This window comes from Ranitomeya imitator, chromosome 1 (genome assembly GCF_032444005.1).
Source record: "Ranitomeya imitator isolate aRanImi1 chromosome 1, aRanImi1.pri, whole genome shotgun sequence".
Classification (NCBI taxonomy): Eukaryota; Metazoa; Chordata; class Amphibia; order Anura; family Dendrobatidae; genus Ranitomeya; species Ranitomeya imitator.
In genome coordinates this window covers 205759945-205779762 of record NC_091282.1, presented here as the reverse complement: position 1 = coordinate 205779762, position 19818 = coordinate 205759945, and the positions used below count along the sequence as shown (strand labels likewise).

Genomic DNA, 19818 nt, shown 5'->3' with positions numbered 1-19818 from the left:
GGACACAGGGGGGCAGTAAAGCTGGACACAGGGGGGGCAGAAGGCTGGACACAGAGGGGGCAGTAAAGCTGGACACAGGGGGGGCAGAAGGCTGGACACAGAGGGGGCAGTAAAGCTGAACACAGAGGGGGCAGTAAAGCTGGACACAGAGGGGGCAGTAAAGCTGGACACAGGGGGGGCAGAAGGCTGGACACGGGGGCAGTAAAGCTGGACACAGGGGGGGCAGAAGGCTGGACACAGAGGGGGCAGTAAAGCTGGACACAGAGGGGCAGTAAAGCTGGACACAGGGGGGGCAGAAGGCCGCTGGACACAGGGGGACAGTAAAGCTGGACACAGGGGGGCAGAAGGCTGGACACAGGGGGGCAGTAAAGCTGGACACAGGGGGGCAGAAGGCTGGACACAGGGGGCAGTAAAGCTGGACACAGGGGGGGCAGAAGGCTGGACACAGGGGGGCAGTAAAGCTGGACACAGAGGGGTCAGTAAAGCTGGACACAGAGGGGGTAGAAGGCCGCTGGACACAGGGGGGCAGTAAAGCTGAACACAGGGGGCAGTAAAGCTGGACACGGGGGGGCAGAAGGCTGGACACAGAGGGGGCAGTAAAGCTGGACACAGAGGGGGCAGTAAAGCTGGACACAGGGGGCAGAAGGCCGCTGGACACAGGGGGGCAGTAAAGCTGGACACGGGGGGGCAGAAGGCTGGACACAGGGGGGCAGTAAAGCTGGACACAGGGGGGGCAGAAGGCTGGACACAGAGGGGGCAGTAAAGCTGGACACAGAGGGGGCAGTAAAGCTGGACACAGGGGGGCAGAAGGCCGCTGGACACGGGGGCAGTAAAGCTGGACACAGGGGGGGCAGAAGGCTGGACACAGAGGGGGCAGTAAAGCTGGACACAGGGGGGCAGAAGCCTGGACACAGGGGGGCAGTAAAGCTGGACACAGGGGGGGCAGAAGGCTGGACACAGAGGGGGCAGTAAAGCTGAACACAGAGGGGGCAGAAGGCTGGACACAGAGGGGGCAGTAAAGCTGGACACAGAGGGGGCAGTAAAGCTGGACACAGGGGGGGCAGAAGGCTGGACACGGGGGCAGTAAAGCTGGACACAGGGGGGGCAGAAGGCTGGACACAGAGGGGGCAGTAAAGCTGGACACAGAGGGGCAGTAAAGCTGGACACAGGGGGGGCAGAAGGCTGCTGGACACAGGGGGACAGTAAAGCTGGACACAGGGGGGCAGAAGGCTGGACACAGGGGGGCAGTAAAGCTGGACACAGGGGGGCAGAAGGCTGGACACAGGGGGCAGTAAAGCTGGACACAGGGGGGGCAGAAGGCTGGACACAGGGGGGCAGTAAAGCTGGACACAGAGGGGTCAGTAAAGCTGGACACAGAGGGGGTAGAAGGCCGCTGGACACAGGGGGGCAGTAAAGCTGAACACAGGGGGCAGTAAAGCTGGACACGGGGGGGCAGAAGGCTGGACACAGAGGGGGCAGTAAAGCTGGACACAGAGGGGGCAGTAAAGCTGGACACAGGGGGCAGAAGGCCGCTGGACACAGGGGGGCAGTAAAGCTGGACACGGGGGGGCAGAAGGCTGGACACAGGGGGGCAGTAAAGCTGGACACAGGGGGGGCAGAAGGCTGGACACAGAGGGGGCAGTAAAGCTGGACACAGAGGGGGCAGTAAAGCTGGACACAGGGGGGCAGAAGGCCGCTGGACACGGGGGCAGTAAAGCTGGACACAGGGGGGGCAGAAGGCTGGACACAGAGGGGGCAGTAAAGCTGGACACAGGGGGGCAGAAGCCTGGACACAGGGGGGCAGTAAAGCTGGACACAGGGGGGGCAGAAGGCTGGACACAGAGGGGGCAGTAAAGCTGGACACAGAGGGGGCAGTAAAGCTGGACACAGAGGGGGCAGTAAAGCTGGACACGGGGGGGCAGAAGGCTGGACACGGGGGAAGTAAAGCTGGACACAGGGGGGGGCAGAAGGCTGGACACAGAGGGGGCAGTAAAGCTGGACACAGAGGGGACAGTAAAGCTGGACACGGGGGGGCAGAAATCTGGACACAGAGGGGGCAGAAAGCTGGACACGGGGGGCAGAAAGCTGGACACAGGGGGGGGCAGAAAGCTGGACACGGAGGGGGGGCAGAAAGCTGGACACGGGGGGGCAGAAAGCTGGACACAGGGGGGGGCAGAAAGCTGGACACGGGGGGGCAGAAAGCTGGACACGGGGCAGAGTGCTGGACAGAGATGGGGCAGAGTGCTGGACAGAGATGGGGCAGAGTGCTGGACAGAGATGGGGCAGAGTGCTGGACAGAGATGGGGCAGAGTGCTGGACAGAGATGGGGCAGAGTGCTGGACAGAGATGGGGCAGGATTGGACAGAGATGGGGCAGAGTGTTGGACAGAGATGGGGCAGAGTGTTGGACAGAGATGGGGCAGAGTGCTGGACAGAGATGGGGCAGAGTGCTGGACAGAGATGGGGCAGAGTGCTGGACAGAGATGGGGCAGAGTGCTGGACACAGATGGGGCAGAGTGCTGGACATAAATGGGGCAGGATTGGAAACAGATGGGGCAGAATGGAGACAGATGGGGCAAGATTGGAGACAGATGGGGCAGGATGGATACGATGGAGACAGATGGGGCAGGATGGGGAGATCATATGGGGCAGAATGGATACTCATGAGGGCAGGATGGGAGAACATATGGCTGGAGCCTGGAATGAGACACACGGGGGCTAGGATGGCGAATATTACCATAGGGGCTAATTAAGGGATATTATTATTGCAGTGATGTATTTATTTTATTTTTTGAGTATACTGTTTTAAATGGGGGGGCGGTCCTGTTACTGTGTAGAGTGATACTATGTTGCCTTCTTCATGTGGTGTAATGTAGAAGTTGGGAAAATTAAGTAATGTGTTCTACAAGCGGAACTCGAGATAACTGTTTTATTTCCTGCAGAGACGAGTCCTGGCTGGATGAAGTGATGGCGGTCTGTGCTGGATGAAAGATGAAGGACTTCACCTAGAGATGTCACTGGTGAGTCAGTGTTACCTATACACTGACACTATACACTGTATACTATATACAGAGGTCCTGTGTACAATGTCACCAGTGATCACTGTATTACCTATACATTATATACAGAGCTCCTGTGTGTAATGTCACCGGTGATCACTGTATTACCTGTACACAGACACTGCTTACTAATTACAGATCTCCTGTGTATAATGGCACTGATGGTGATAGTATTGTGTTTTTTTTTTTTATTACTGATCAGTATTGTAGTATTCAGTCATTGGTGGTAATATGCGGTCTGGTCATGGTGTAGCGGTATTTGTTCCTTGTATTTTATATTATTCGATCACTGTGGTGGTAATATGTCATCTGGTCATATTGCTGTGGTATTTGTTCCTTGTATGTAGTATTATAGGTCATTTTAAAAATTTAAAAATAAATAAAAATATACCTAAATTGTATTGCATATTTTAACAAATATTTAGTAGGTTACAGTAGATTAGGGCCCGGCCAAAAGTGTCTACCTTGTTGTGGTGGCGGCTTAAAAAATCTTTTGGCCAAAACAAAAGCTGCCGGCTATATGTGTGATCTGGTGATGGGAACTGTCAATGTGTGATAGGTGAGAAGTGGAGATTTTCCAAGAGAGAGCGGTGGTACTGTGGACAGTTCGTGGGGTGGAGCCTGGAGGCGGGGCTGGGGTGGAGCCTGGGTGGAGTTTCAAGGGGGCCCCGAAAATTTTGCCAGTATGGGGCCCCGAAATTTCTAGTGGCAGCCCTGCCTCCCTGAACAGTCATCGCTAGGAACCATGTGTACATGGTGATGACTGTGCAGGGGGGAAGTGAGGATAGCACCTTTTCGGCATCCACACCAGAGGTCACTGGAGCGAAGATCCCTGAATGCAGTACCCACAGAAGGGAGGATGAGGTATGTATTTCTGAGGGAGTGCAGGGCGCAGGATTCTGGGGCCATAACCGATGTGCATGAGAAGGTAGGGGTAGTATTATAAGGCAGGGATTTCTTCCAGTGACCCCACGCTCGGAGCCTGGAAGAAATCATTACCATAAAGACAGAATATAACATTTCTCAGCATCAAGACTATTAAATTGAGGGAGACAGGTAGGACTAGAGTAACATTTCTATTACCTGTGTGCCCATATTAATAGGTCATATACGTCCCGGGGGTGACAGATTCCCTTTCAATGTGCAGCTCATGGTTATTATATGGGGGCTTGTTATACTAACACTCGTAAAAGACCCAGCTGGTAAGTATCAAAAGCCCCCGACCTCCCATCTCCAGTCCCCCAGACAGCAACTATTACATGTAATAGAGTGCATATAATCTCCTAACAAAACAATATAATAATCAGTTCCCTGTCGCCCCTCATCCACCTCAGCCCTCACAATACCCCATCCTCTCACATTCAGCCCCCAGTACCCTGTCCCTCTCCCCCACAATACCCCCATCCTCACATTCACCCCCCCAGTGACCATGACATGCCACTTACCAAGTCTGCAGTCAGTGAGGCAGGACCAAGAAGTGTCTGAGAGAAATGCACGGTCGGCACTAGGACCCAGCATGCCTGAGCCAATCCGAGCGTGCACCAAACTGCAATCCGGAAGAAGCTCCTCAGGTCAGTAAACCCTGCACCGTACAGTGCAGTAGGGAGTCTGTGCTAACAGCGTGCAGAATGTCCGTCAGGCAGGGGAGCAGCCATTTTCCTGCTCTCCTCCTGTGCTGTGTTCTGCCTCATCAAAAAGCAACAGCGACTCTCAGTGGGCCCCTTCATGTGACGGGTCCCGGGGCAATGGCCCCCTCTGCCATCCCAGTAGCTATGCTACTGGTCAGAGCCATAATCACCATTCAGTGCCACTGTGGATACAGCGCAGGCTGCTCTGGAGGTCTGAACTGGCTGCTCAAACAATGTTTGCAAAGATTGGAAATCACAGGACTGCTGCAGTCTGTGATTGACTGCAGCAGTCCTGTGATTGCCAAATAATACAGACATTTCTTCTATAGCCAATACAGACTTCCGGTCTCACCTGCTTTGAATCGGTGGTGGCACTGGAAGGTGATTGAGCCTCCAATTATAATTTCATTATCATCCATGGCTAAAAAAAAATGTATATCACTGTCACTCCACTATTTTAAAGTAAAGGATGAATGACTATAAAAAAAAGCAAAAACATAAAAGCTAAATTATTTCCAAATTACTGAAACCTCAAAATGTTTGACATCATGGCCTGTAAACTACTCACTAATAATGATTTTATGTCCATTACCATCTCAGAAATATTGAAATTCTATATGATTGGTGCTCAATACTCAATAATGTAGCCTTATTTCTATATATTTCTGGTTTAAATTACAGCTGAGATTTAACAGAAAATCTTCATGAGCAGAGTCTTTATTTTTGTGTTAGTTTACACTCCATCTGTGAGTGTTTCTGTTCATTGTTTGGATAGGAAGGTCTTGAAGATATGCTAAGCCCCTCGTTCTAAATCGCATTATATGAACAAATAACAGAGGAGGCAGTCGGCCAATAAACCTTGTATAACTTTTATAAAACGTGCCAGAAACTTTAAAAACTCCCATCACTCCTCCCCTCTGTTCACCAGTACAAGCACCAGCAAAACTATAGAAATATGAGAAGTGGCTCACTCCTCTCCTTTGCCTAAAAGACAGACAAGCTGCTGCCCTTTCATTGATAATAATTGCTTCTATTCTGAGCTTTTGACTTTTTCTCATACTTCTGAGATTTGTATGACTTTTTCATTGAAATCTCAATACTTTACATTTTTATTTGGAAGATGGACTCCTCTAAAGTGAATTTATTTTTACTGCATCTTGTTGGTCTCCTATTATATTGTGTTTTGCAAGGCACCTGCCAACATCAGAGGATAGCTGGAGGTCCTAACCCTTTATGGAGGCAAAGAGTTCAGTGGCAGAACAATGGAAGAGTGTACAGTCTATTGAGCCAGGGCTCGGAGTATCAGCCATCAAGGAGAAGAACTTCTACATCTAATTCATCACACAGCCCCTTGCTGCTATTAAGCACTAGAAATAATACATCTCCAGGAGCTTCAGGGAGACCACAAGCTTCCAGACATGAAAACCCTCAGACTGAAGTTCCACAAACCACAGGCTCAAATCAGGCAAGTGGGACTGCTGGTCGTCACTGGTTCCAGGCTGGCAGACCAAGAAGTCAAGGAGAGGATGCTTCTCCTAGACAAAGAAACAGACAAGAGAGTGCTACTGATATGAGGCATACTCCTGCACAGCCATCAAGTCCACAACCATCACAAAGAGTTAATGCAACTGCAAACAGGGCCAGACTGGACATGATGCAAGGAGATGATCCCTATAACCCTTACAAGTACAATGATGACAATCCCTATTACAACTACTATGACACCTACGACAGGCCAAGGTCATCTGACAGACAACGACCTGGTTATGGTACCCGGAACCATCAGTATGGTAAGATCTAGAAATGCATGGATGAATGTCAATAAATAATATGGCATCATTTATATGAAAATATGTATATGTAAAAATATATCAACACTATGCATGGAAATACCCAGGAATATTGCCTTTTTGACTAATAAAATTTGACCTAGTTTCGAGACATAAAAGAGCCTCAAGGGGGCTCCAATATACCACAATTGTCTCTGAAGGCAGACTATCTAAATGTGTCAGACGCGGCTAATTTATACAATTGTTACGTAGATGGTAAATGGCTACTTAATGCATAAAATATACACAATGGACAGAGTCTAATATTACAATGAGATTTAGTGGCAGTACCGCATGTGTACAGCGTCCTACATACTTCTTTTACACACTCATGAACAGTCAATAAAACGTATCTGCAAGTTATCAAGTCTGAGTAAGGATATATATAGTTCTGGAGACTAAATGGAAAACACTGAAGGAACATAAATCCAGAGTATCGAGTCTGGCAAGTGAACAACAAGGCGGAGATATATATATATCTATGTCACGCATTAACCTAAAAATAGAAAACAAATATATTTTCCCTTTCAACTCCGTATCAACTGAAGCAATCTGAATTCCTAGACTTTGTTATCAACAATCTGCTACAAAGATGATCTCCAGGCATGGGTACGGTAAGGATGGACATGATGACAATAAGGAGCAGCATGTAGGGAAACGTATAGTCATAGTCACCCTTGGACGACCATATCACTATCTGTTTTTACCTTTAATGAGAATCTGTGCAGAATTCCTGCTTGTTTGCATTTTTGACCATGTACATTTCTAAGTGTTTTTCCAACTTTTTTTTGGCCTTTTTCCCAGAGAATAATCATGACCACTATCTATGGATATCAGTAACTTATCAGCAATGTCTTACCAAATGAATTATACTGCTTGATATGTTGATCTGATGTAGAACAAAAATAGTATGCCATAATGAGGCCATTAGAATGGAGCAGCAGTGTGCATGGTCTACTGCCACTCTTTTCATTCTCTATGGGACTGGTGGAGAGATGTATTTAGCTTTTTTCCGCAGCCCTATAGGTAATGAATGGAGCAGACAAACATTCTAATAGAGGTAAAAGTGCATCGGTCAAGCTATCGGTGGGGGACCAAACACTCAGGCCCCACCACTTTAAAAATGATCGTCTATTCATTGGCTCAACTTGTTCCAACTGTACGACTCCTTTAAAGCTAACCTAAAGCTATACCTAACCTCGCATGCTTGGGATAGGTCATCAGTATTGGTTCAGTGGATGTCAAATTAAAGTGATAAAGGATGTGGAATGGATTCCATTTGGTAGGTAATCTGTCAGCAGGATTTCACACTTCAAACTATTTATATGTAAGTAGCACTTTCAAGTCCAGCAATACCTTTCCATTGTCAGTCCATTCCCCCGCTCCTAAGAAATCAGCGTTTGACTTGATATTTAAATGAAGAGCTATTAGTATATGAAGCCTCTGTCACTACAGCTCTAGTTCTTGGCCAGCGCTGCCTACTACTGCTTGCCTGACAACTGTCAGTGAGGCAGGAAGAGGAGGTGCTAGGCCTGGAATAGAGCAGGATTGACGGAGACTTAATATCTACACATAGTTCTTCAGCTCATTTGCATTTTGATTCAAACACTGATTTCTCGATAATGGAGACATGGACTGGCCCTGTAAAGGTTTTTGCTGGTTTTGTCTTTGAAAGAGCTACGTATATATAAGTAGTTTGGGGGTGAAATCCTGCTGGCATTCCTTCAAGGGCTCGCTCACATTGGTGAGTACCATATGATGCTTCTCTCATGCAAGAGAGAATTGGATGCTATATACAAATGACTCTCGGCTCCGTCTCTGATGCTAGCGTGAGCCAAGTATCATTCTCTTGCATGAGAGAATCGCAGCACAGGTACGGAGAAGATGGAGAAAGTAATTTCTCCATTGCCGATGCAGTCCGATGCTTCACACGCACTCATAGACTTGTATGGGTGTGCAGCGCCCCAGGGTCCTGGTTGTTGCAGTAATGTCATTCTTCCACCAGGGGGAGTGATGTTACGTCTGAAGGCAATAAAGGAGATCACCTTACCAGGTATCACAAACCACACAACACACTTCACACTCCAGGCCGCCAGGGAGAGCCATGCTTTTATCTATTAGGGCACTCCTCACAACTAGGTAAAACTGGTAGTCTGGATAGAAAGTAGCAGAACAAGGGAGAAGTTGGCTGGAGTGAGAGGGAGCCAGATGCAGACTGAGGTCGGCGGAGGACGAGGGTCCGCGGTGCTGCGCCTGCCCCATGTGCGGCAGCATCCTAAGAAAGAGACATCAGAAGGGAATTGTCTTGTAGTGAGTGAGAAATGAAGTCATAGCAAAGGAGAGGAAACCAGAAGGAGTTCTGCCCTGTAAAAGGCTGCCTCCTTTCTGAGGAGCAGAAGCCTGTAGCCAGAACACCGAGGGAGTAAGGATCTCTATGCTTTACTTCAGAGACTGGCAGGACAGTTAATTCCATGTTGGCTGCCCGACCTTATACCCAGGAGTCACAGTGGCAACTTGTGGGAGCCGGGGTGTGATAGAGTCCCTGTAAAAAGCCTCAGGCAATCAGTCATACGGGTTTGTCCTATCCTATCCATCAGGGGGACAGAAAGAAAGAGACATTACATCTACAATAGTTGTGAAGACCTCACCGAGAAGCTGAGAAGGGAGGGACTACAATACACAGGCGCTAGAGGAAGGCTATTGAATTCCACCTGGATAAGGGGAACTCTGGATTTGCCTTTGGACCGTCCGGACTCTGCCTGCCCTGTGATCTGGTGCCCTGGACTGTGGAGGCTGAAGCCTTCAGTAAAGGTAAAGAGACTGCAACCTTGTGTCCTCGTTATTTACTGCGCCTTACATCATCCACCACCCACCATCTACACTCTGGGAAGCCCTGGGGCCATACTTCACCTGTGGGAAGGTATACCATCTAGCTGCCATAACATCACCCCAGTGGACCCCTAAGCAGCGTTGGTCACCCTGACCGAATACCACAGGTGGCGTCATGAACACTATTCTCATAGAAACTCTTCATTTCATTGGACGCCCCTCGAAGGGCCACGGGCCGGGTCGGGCCACCGTGACATCCCCATCGAGAACCAAAGGACCCGGTACCGAGTACCCCATAGCTGTTCATGGGTGCTCTAAATATAAGGTCCAAGAGGGGTCAATGCAAGTGAATGAGGCTATCATTCTAATATCACTAGTTTTCAGCTAGAGATAGTAGAAACTTAAGAACTGGTCAACTCAACAATCTGGGGAAAAGGAATGCAAGCTCAGCAATGCTAAAGTGCCTGGAAGAGCGAAGATTGTAAAGAAATCCCAATCAGCATCTAACCAATTCAAGAACACTTGGTGTAAGATTGTTAAAATCCACAATCAATAGAAACCTCAATAATAAAAATACAGAGGGTTTAACTCAGGAAGCAAAGCACTGATAACACTCAAGAACAGAGAGAACGTAAAGCCCAGATAAGCCTTTACTAGGCTATATTTGAAAGCGCAGGATGAATTGTAAAAAATATAAAGCTATACATTCTGCTCGGATTCAATCAAAAACTACAAAACTAATTGGATGATGCTTCACTATACAGATGGATAATAACCACAACATACCACAAAAGTAACCAACCAGTTTCTTAAAGTGAACCTGTCAGCAGTTTTGGCCGATATAAGATACGGCCATCACCTTTCAGGGCTTATATACATCATTCTACAATGCTGTATATCTGCTCCCAAACCGACCTACAAGAGAAGAAAAATAACTTTTATTATACTCACCTGCAGGGCAGTCCGGTCCGATGGGCATTGCTCTTCTTGGTCCGTCGCCTCCCGTTTTCTTATGATCCTGTCCTGCTTACTTCGTGTGGATGACGCGTCCCTTCATCTTCCACACAGTCTTCTCAGCACATTGCTCCTGCGCAGGCGTACTTCTCTGCTCTGTCGAGGGCAGAGCAAAGCACTACATGTGCTCTGTGACCTTTTTCCGGCACTTGCGCACTGCAGTACTTTGCTCTGCCCTCAACAGGGCAGAGAAGTGCGCCTAAGCAGGATCGGGATGCCAAGGAGACGCATCATCCACAGGAAGCAAGCAGGAGGGTGGCATTGCATGAAGAAGGGGGGCGCCGGACCAAGAAGAGTGACACCCATAGGGCCAGACCGCCCCACAGGTGAGTATAATTAAAGTTATTTTTCTTCTCTTGCAGGTTGGGTTGAGGGCAGATATACAGCATTATAGAATACTGTATATCAGCCCTGAAAGGTGATGGCCGTATGTTATATCGGCCAAACCTGGTGACAGGTTCCCTTTAAGATAAAGTAATGGGATATTCTTCAGTGGCTGACTTTGACCTGACTCAGCATGCATTTGGCTTACTGAATATAAAAATTAAGGTTGAGAAACCCTCAACCAGAATTAATGGGAATCTATCAGTAGGATCAACCCTCCTAAACCATTGATTTGGACACATACTGTAGGTCATAGCTGATTTCTTGATATTTGCAATCCGATGTTCTTTTTCCGAAAAATCTATCTTTTTTGTTATATGCAAATGGGCTATTAAGGTCTATGAGCTGGACACTGACCTGCATGGAAATTTGCCTTCAGAGCTTGTTTTTAATTAAAGGGGGTGTTACCAGTGGGAGATATATAAATAATACAGTACAGTAGAAGTAAAATATCTACTTACAAAGATATTTGCTGCAGTTCTCACAGCTCTGCTGTATTGCAACAACTCTAGCTGCCTGTGAGATGAAAGCTGAAACACTAAGAGCTGAAACACTAAGGGGACACCTTGACATCTGATAAAGGGGTTGTCCAGCCTTGGGTTACAAATCTGCGGTCACTCTATAACCTGCTGTTGATTTGTTCATTCTGCCCTACAAACACCCTCTGATGAAGGCGGAAGCCGAAACGCGCACCAGGGTGGATGCCATTAGGATGAATGAGCTCCTTTTGATTGTGTAAGTCATTTGTTTTTACACACTATTACCATATGGCTTACAATGTTAGGTGATTTACCAAACTAGGCTTATACCATACCAGGAGCACTGCCTCCTGTCTTCCTCTACTTAAACACTACATCCATTTCTATGTACTTACAGATTACAAATCTATTTGCATATGTACTTTGTGTATTACTATTTTTCAGCTGTGATATCACCTACTGCACTTGCACTTTACCTATTTCTCCATATACATGTCTATACTTGATAAATATGGCTAGTCACTTTGTGCTTATTGTTATGCACTTTATATTATGAATGACTTCACTATACTAGCCCTGTTGGCTCTCCTTCTAGGACAATTGTCCATATCCTTCTAGGGTGTGCGTTCCTGTTTTTATTCTCCTTTCATTTTTTTTTTATTGTTTTATCATTGTTATGTTACCCCCATATCACCAGGTTCTAATAAAGTATTCTTTATTCATAATCATTGTACTGGGACTTTCTGGTCGATTTTTTTCCTCATCTTCCTGCCTTACAAACATTGCATTTGGCTTACATTTATCCTGTGCTCTAAGCTGAGCGCTTACATCGCGGTCTCCATGTAAATCTCCAAAATACGTCATTCAGGCAGAACTCCCAGCGGAAGAATCCCTATAATTAGGCAGATGGAGACACTGTGGTTGCCATCTGGTCTATGATCTGCTGGTGTATGCCTTTCTAAGTGTGCATAAAAGGGCAGTCGGCCACAGTTTTGTTCACCTCTGAAAAGAAGGGCAACACTGAACAGAGGCCAGACAAAACACAGATAAATTCTGCTGCCTCATTATAATAATAATAATAATCTTTATTTATATAGCGCCAACATATTCCGCAGCGCTTTACAGTTTAACAGCTTCAAACACAACAGTCATAAGTAACAATGTTAACAATACAATAATTAAAGTAACACAAGACAACCCTGCTCGTGAGAGCTTACAATCTACAATGAGGTGGGGGAAATACAAAGTACAGGTGTGTATTTACAATGATGTATTTACAATAATGGTCCAGCCATCTTCAGGGAGTGGGGGATAGATGGAAGTAGTGAATGGGCTACACACAAAATAACTGATTAGGGAACATGATAGGCCGCTCTGAACAAATGTGTTTTGAGGGAGCGCCTAAAACTATGCAAATTGTGGATGGTCCTAATTTCTTGGGGTGGAGCATTCCAGAGGATTGGTGCAGCACAGGAGAAGTCTTGTAGTCGGGAGTGGAAGGTACAGATTAGTGCAGAGGTTAGTCGAAAGTCATTTGCAGAGTGAAGAGGTCGGTTAGGCCGATAGACAGAAATGAGGGAGGAGATGTAAGGGGGTGCTACACTGTGAAGAGCTTTGTGGGTGAGAACAACTACTTTGAATTGTATCCTGTAATGAATGGGCAGCCAGTGTAATGACTGGTGAAGAGCGGACGCGTTTGAGTAACGATTAGCTAGATAGACGACCCTGGCTGCTGCATTAAGGATAGACGGGAGAGGGGAAAGTCGAGTGAGGGGGAGGCCAATTATTAGAGCGTTGCAGTAGTCCAGGCGGGAGTGGATCAGGGCGACAGGGTTTTTGTTGTTTCTATGGTGAGAAAGGGCAGATTCTAGAGATGTTCTTTAGGTGTAAGCAGCACGAGCGGGCAAGAGATTGTATATGGGAGGTGAAGGAGAGATCGGAGTCAAACATAACACCCAGACAGCGCGCCTGCTGCCGGGGTGTTATTATGGTGCCACCCACGGAGAGGGAAACGTCAGGTTTAGGGAGGTTAGTAGATGGTGGGAGCAGAAGAAGTTCAGTTTTGGAGAGATTGAGTTTCAGATAGAGAGCGGACATGATGTCAGAGACTGCGGACGGACAGTCAGTGGTGTTCTGCAGTACAGCAGGAGTAAGGCCAGGGGATGACGTATATAGTTTTGTGTCGTCGGCATAAAGATGGTACTGCAAGCCAAATCTACTGATGGTCTGTCCAATTGGGGCTGTGTAGAGGGAGAAGAGAAGGGGGCCAAGGACTGAGCCCTGAGGTACCCCAACAGTGAGAGGAAGAGGAGATGAAGTGGAGCCAGAGAACAGAACACTGAAGGAACGGTCATAAAGATAGGAGGAGAACCAGGAGAGAGCAGTGTCCTTAATGCCAAGTGACTGGAGCCTAGAGAGTAAGAGAGGGTGGTCAACAGTGTCGAAAGCTTCAGAAAGATCGATAAGAATGAGTAGAGAGTGGTCACCATTACATTTTGCTGTCAGAAGGTCGTTGGTCACTTTGATAAGTGCAGTTTCTGTCGAGTGTAGGGGGCAGAAGCCAGACTGTGAAGGGTCTAGGAGGGAGTGAATGGAGAGGTAACTGGTAAGGAGGGAGTAGACTAGGCTCTCCAAGAGTTTAGAGATGAAGGGGAGATTGGAGACCAGTCTGTAGTTGTTTGTGCAGGATGGGTCGAGGGTGGGTTTCTTTAGTAACGGAGTAATGATAGTGTTTGAAGGAGGACAGGAAAATGCCAGAGGAGAGTGAAATATTAAAGATTGTAGTTAGGTGAGCAGTGACGACTGAAGAGAGAGACTGGAAGAGATGAGAGGGAATGGGGTCGGTAGAGCATGTAGTCGGATGAGAAGAAGAGAAGAGCCTGGAGACTTCTTCTGTGATGGGATCAAATGCGGAGAGTGAGCCAGGGGAGATGCAGGGAGGGATGGGAGTCACTGAACTTGGTGATTGGGAGCGGATTTCCTGACGGATATTGTCTATTTTCTCTATAAAGTGGGAGGCCAGGTCATCAGCACAAATGTCTGTGATAGGGGCTTGTGCTTTTGGGAGCGAAAGGTGTCAAAAAGTTTATTGGGGTTGTTGGATAGTGAGGAGATCAGAGTGGTTTAGTAGGTCTGTTTGGCCATGTGAAGGGCAGAGTTATAGGTTTTTAACATAAATTTGAAATGTATGAAGTCTTCTGGTGTGCGAGTTTTCCTCCATAACCGTTCAGCACTCCTAGAGCATCGCTGGAGATATCGGGTTTGTGATGTGAGCCAGGGCTGTTTTACTCTGTTTTTTGAGGTTCTGAGGGTAAGGGGAGTCTAGGATGCTTCTAAGAGTGTCATTGTAGTGATGTACCACCAGATCAGGACAGGAAAAAGAGGAGATTGGGGACAGTGATGAGTGTAAGGAGTCTGAAAGTGTATGAGGGTTAATGGCTTGTAGATTTCTGACTGAATGGTAGGTAGGAGGGTGCTGGGGTGAGCGAGGATTTGTGAGCATGAAGGAGAGAATGTTGTGGTCAGAGAGGGAAAGCGGTGAGTTATTTAAGTAGGAGATTGAACACAGCCGGACAAATACCAGGTCAAGGATGTTACTTTCCTTATGTGTCTCAGAGGTTGAGAGCTGTGAGAGGCCAAGCGAAGTTGTTAGTGATAGAAGCTGGGATGCAGATGTAGAAGTGGGGTTGTTTATGGGGATGTTGAAGTCTCCCAGGATAAGGGTTGAGAGTTCTGAGGACATGAAGAGCGGCAGCCAGGCAGAGAAATGGTCCAGGAAGTGGGTGGGTGAGCCTGGGGGCCAGTATATGACCGCTATTCTGAGGGAGAGGGGACGGAAGAGCCTGATGGTGTGGACCTCAAAAGAAGGGAATGAGAGTGATGGAGATGGTGGGATGACCTGGAAGGTGCATTGTGGGGAGAGGAGTATGCCGACTCCACCACCAGGTCTGTTTGTGGGTCTCAGGGAATGGGAGAATTGTAGGCCACCATGGGAAATGGCAGCAGGGGAGACCGTGTCAGAATCCTGGATCCAGGTTTCAGTGAGGGCCAAAAGATTTAGAGAGTTGTTCAGAAGGTAGTTGTGCAGGAAAGGAAGCTTGTTACATACAGACCATGGATTCCAAAGGGCACAATTAAAAGAAGGAGATGAGGGAGTGCAAGTAATATTAATAAGGTTAGAATGGTTTTGATGTGAGATAGGGTAGCAGTTGAGGTTGTGGGATGATGGACCGGAGTTGGGGGCGATGTCTCCTGAAATCAGTAGGAGTAGGAAGATAAAAAGTAAGAAGTTTTTGGAATTGTAAGAAGTTGTTTTGTGCAGTGTGTTTTGGCAAGATGGTCTGAGGTTTTTCAGGAAGGTGAGAAGTGCATAGGAGCTGTACATGGGAGAGTGAAGTATAGAGGGGCTGATGTATATGAGTTGTGATGGAGGGGGGATTGGTCGGTGTAAGTGGATTGCAAGGGAACATAGGAGGATAGGAATAAAGCATATGGATAGAAGGGAGAGCAGAGTGTGGGTTACCTGACTCCTGCCCTGACTAACTGCCATGGAATAACTGCAATAACTTGATGCTTAGCTAATGCGATGCTTTGCTGAATACGTGCGACCCCACACTTGCGTGCACCCCTAAGAATGAATCTAAATTTATAGGCCACAGTGCAGGGAGAGGACAGCGGGATTATGGGAGCTGGTTAGTTATAAATTAGGGACAGCTGCTCAACACATCCTGGTGTGGATAGATGATCAAAGATGCAATCCTGATAACATGTCTATACTAAAGGTACCGTCACACTTAAGCGACGCTGCAGCGATACCGACAACGATCCGGATCGCTGCAGCGTCGCTGTTTGGTCGCTGGAGAGCTGTCACACAGACAGCTCTCTCCAGCGACCAACGATCAGGGGAAAGACTTCGGCATCGTTGAAACTGTCTTCAACGATGCCGAAGTCCCCGGGTAACCAGAGTAAACATCGGGTTACTAAGCGCAGGGCCGCGCTTAGTAACCCGATGTTTACCCTGGTTACCATCGTTAAAGTAAAAAAACAAACACTACATACTTACCTACCGCTGTCTGTCCCCGGCGCTGGGCTTCTCTGCTCTGGCTGTGAGCACAGCGGCCGGAAAGCAGAGCGGTGACGTCACCGCTCTGCTTTCCGGCTGCCCGCCGCTCACAGCCAGAGCAGAGAAGCCCAGCGCCGGGGACAGACAGCGGTAGGTAAGTATGTAGTGTTTGTTTTTTTACTTTAACGATGGTAACCAGGGTAAACATCGGGTTACTAAGCGCGGCCCTGTGCTTAGTAACCCGATGTTTACCCTGGTTACCAGCGAAGACATCGCTGAATCGGCGTCACACACACCGATTCAGCGATGTCAGCGGGACCTCAACGATCAAAAAATGGTCCAGGCCATTCCGACACGACCAGCGATCTCACAGCAGGGGCCTGATCGCTGCTACGTGTCACACATAGCGAGATCGCTACTGAGATCGCTGTTGCATCACAAAACTTGTGACTCAGCAGCGATCTCGCTAGCGATCTCGCTATGTGTGACGGGGCCTTAACACCTCTTCTATGATAAGCATCTACAGAGACCCCCCTGGAGCTGCAACAGTGAGTACTGAAAACCATGTAACTGATGATGAATTCTAGCACAGGAGTTGAATGACATGAAATTACCATTCATGGTGCTAGCTGACACACAGAAAATCATTGCATGATGCAAAGCATTCAGGATCCAGGGAGAGCTGGGGATATTCACTGCATACCATTCAGGGTGCTAGCTGACATAGATCCCTCAGGGGTTTCATCTGAATCATGTCATTCCGAGATTTAGATGTAAACCATGATGGAAGTGCTCAGCATTGAGCATCGGAGAGATGTGATCCAAAATTGAATGTAAAATGTTCTCAATAAAAGCTTCAACTCATCCACAAAAAAGGAAGTCTCTACTCAGGTCTGTCATCAGTCAATGGAAATATAGAGGCTTCCACGGTACTGGTAGCATAAAGGCTTTGGTTCATAGCATCCAAAAAGAAAACCAGCAAATTCTGCATTCCCAAATCCAAATGCCCCCCTCCCCATTGCTCCCCACAGTGTGCCTAAACCACATTTAGCACCCACATCTTTGGCATCTCTGCAGCGATGGGAGCCAAGTTAATTTATGGGTACATGTCTCCAGAAGCATGAACTGGGCACAATATACAGACATTACAGTGTACAGGCACTACATTGTTTCTAGCAAACACCCATGGAGTAAAAATCATCCCTACAACTGTAGTTAAATTCCCAGATGGGTGTAATTTCCAAAATTGGTTGACTTCTCTTCTGCCAGTTAGGGGCAGTTATGGAATCCGCAAACTATTCTATGATAATTTGTTCTCTAAGAGTCAAGTAGCGCTCCTTCTGTTCTGAGTCTCATCATGTGGCTATAAAGTACTATACAGCCACATATGAGGTTTTGTCATCTACAGGAGAAATTGCGTGATGAATTTTGGTGCCATTTTACCCATTTACTCTTGTAAAAATGTAAAATCTGGGGCAAAAACTAAATTTTTCTGGCAAAAAATGTAACTATTTTTTCTTCACCGCCCAATGGTATAAAATTCTGTGACACACCTGTGGTGTCAAAATGATCACTGGATGAATTCCCCAGGGGGTGTAGTTTGTAAAATGAAGTCACTTATGGGGCTCTGCTGTTCTAGCACCTCTGGGGCTCTGCCAGTGTCACATGACACTCTCTAACTTTTACATATACTGGTTGGTTGCAGCATTACATGAACACCCGATTTCTTACATTATGGCTGGTCAGGACATTATTACCTTCCACCTTTCATGTCTCCGCTATTTCCTCATAGATTGTAAGCTTGTGAGCAGAGCCCTCACTCCTCTTGGTACCTGTGGATTTATGTGATTATTGTTATGCTGTAATATCTTTTATTGTCTGTACAAGTCCCCTCGAAAATGTAAAGGGCTGCGGAATATGTCGGCGCTATAGAAATAAAATTATTATTATTATTATCTAACCATTCCAGTAAAATCTGCACTACAATATAGTGCTCATTCCATTACAAACTTTGCACTGTGCCTCATAAGTGGTTTTCAACCATATATGGGGCATTGGTGCACTTAGGAGAAATTACTTAAATTGTACCATTCATTTTCTCATATTAATCCTTTTGAAAATTGAGAACATGGGGCCAAAGAAATATTTTACTGGAAAGAATGGTAATTTTCCAATGACTCAGACCAGTGTTATTCAGTAATGTGAATCACCTGATGGTTAAAATGTTCAGTACACTCCTAGATGAAATTTTCCAAAATGGGGTCACATGTGGGGGTTTCTGCTGTTTGGAATGTCAGAGGCTCTTCAAATGTGACATGGCATCCGCAATCTATTCTAGCCAAAATTGTGCTCCAGAATTCAATTGGCGCTCCATCCTTTCTGAGCCCTGCCGTGTGCCCAAACAGTAGTTTTCCACCTCTCTTGGAGTATCAGTGTACTTGGGATAAATTGCATCGCAAATTGTGTGGTCCATTTTTTCCTGTTATTCTTGTGAAAACGAAAAAATTTGGGGTTAAAGCAACATTTTTGCAGGAAAAGCTTATTTTTTAATTTACACTGGTCAATGTTATAACATTTTGTGTAGTACCTGTGGGTTCAGGTAAACCTCTAAATAAGTTTCTTGAGGACTTTAGTTTCCAAAATGGGGACACTTGGGAGGTTTCCACTGTTTAGGCTCATCGGGGACTCTCCAAACATTACATGGCATCTGCTAATTATTTCAGCAAATTTTGCACTCCAAAATTCAAATGGCGATCATTACATTCTGAGCCATGCCGTGCTCTCACATAGTAGTTTTCAACCACATATTGGGTATCAGTGTACTCAGAAAAATTGCACAACAAAATTATACAGTTCATTTTCTATTACCCTTGAAAATTGCTAAATTAAAATGTTATTTTTTTCCTTTCACATTGCTTTAATTTCTGTGAAGCACCTAAAGGGTTAGTAAACTTTTTGAATGTGTGAATTATTGTGCGAATATGAAAGCACTTTGAGGGGTGCAGTTTTTAAAATGGTATCACTTTGGGTATTTTCTATCACATAGGCACCTCAAAGTCACTTCAAATGTGATGTGGTCTCTAAAAAATTATTTTATAAATCTTGTTGGAGCAATTAGAAATTACTGAAACTTTTAACCCTTCTAATTTCCTACCAAAAAATAATTGTTTAAAAAATGATGCTGAATTTGTAAATTGTGAATTTTTCCAACTTTTTGACAAAATTACAATATTTGCACAAATAAACGCAAACAATGTTGACCTAAATTTACCTCTAACATTAAGTATAATGTGTATTTAAAAAACAGTCTCAGAATCACTGGGATTCACTGAAGCATTCCAGAGTTATTATCGCAAAGTGACACTAGTCAGAATTGGTAAACTTGGCCTGGTCAGGAAATGGAAAACAGGCTTTGAGTTCAAGGGGATTAGGAGACTAAATGATGGATTCCCTCCAGTCAAGAATCTTCCTCTATTTTCAGCAGAATTGAAGTGGTTTGCTTCTGGACTACTGACTATTTTAAAACTTTCTGCTA

The 19818-nt window shown here is 46.3% G+C and overlaps 1 protein-coding gene across 1 annotated transcript in view; it reads left to right on the top strand.

The window, feature by feature from the left end:
- Window positions 1-5612: 5612 nt before the first annotated feature.
- LOX (lysyl oxidase) overlaps window positions 5613-19818 on the top strand; it is a 123042-nt gene continuing 108836 nt past the window's right edge. The window contains exon 1 of the mRNA XM_069753509.1: window positions 5613-6476. Coding sequence (XP_069609610.1) covers window positions 5807-6476 — 670 coding nt within the window. The 5' untranslated portion in view covers window positions 5613-5806. The remainder of the gene's footprint in view (window positions 6477-19818) is intronic.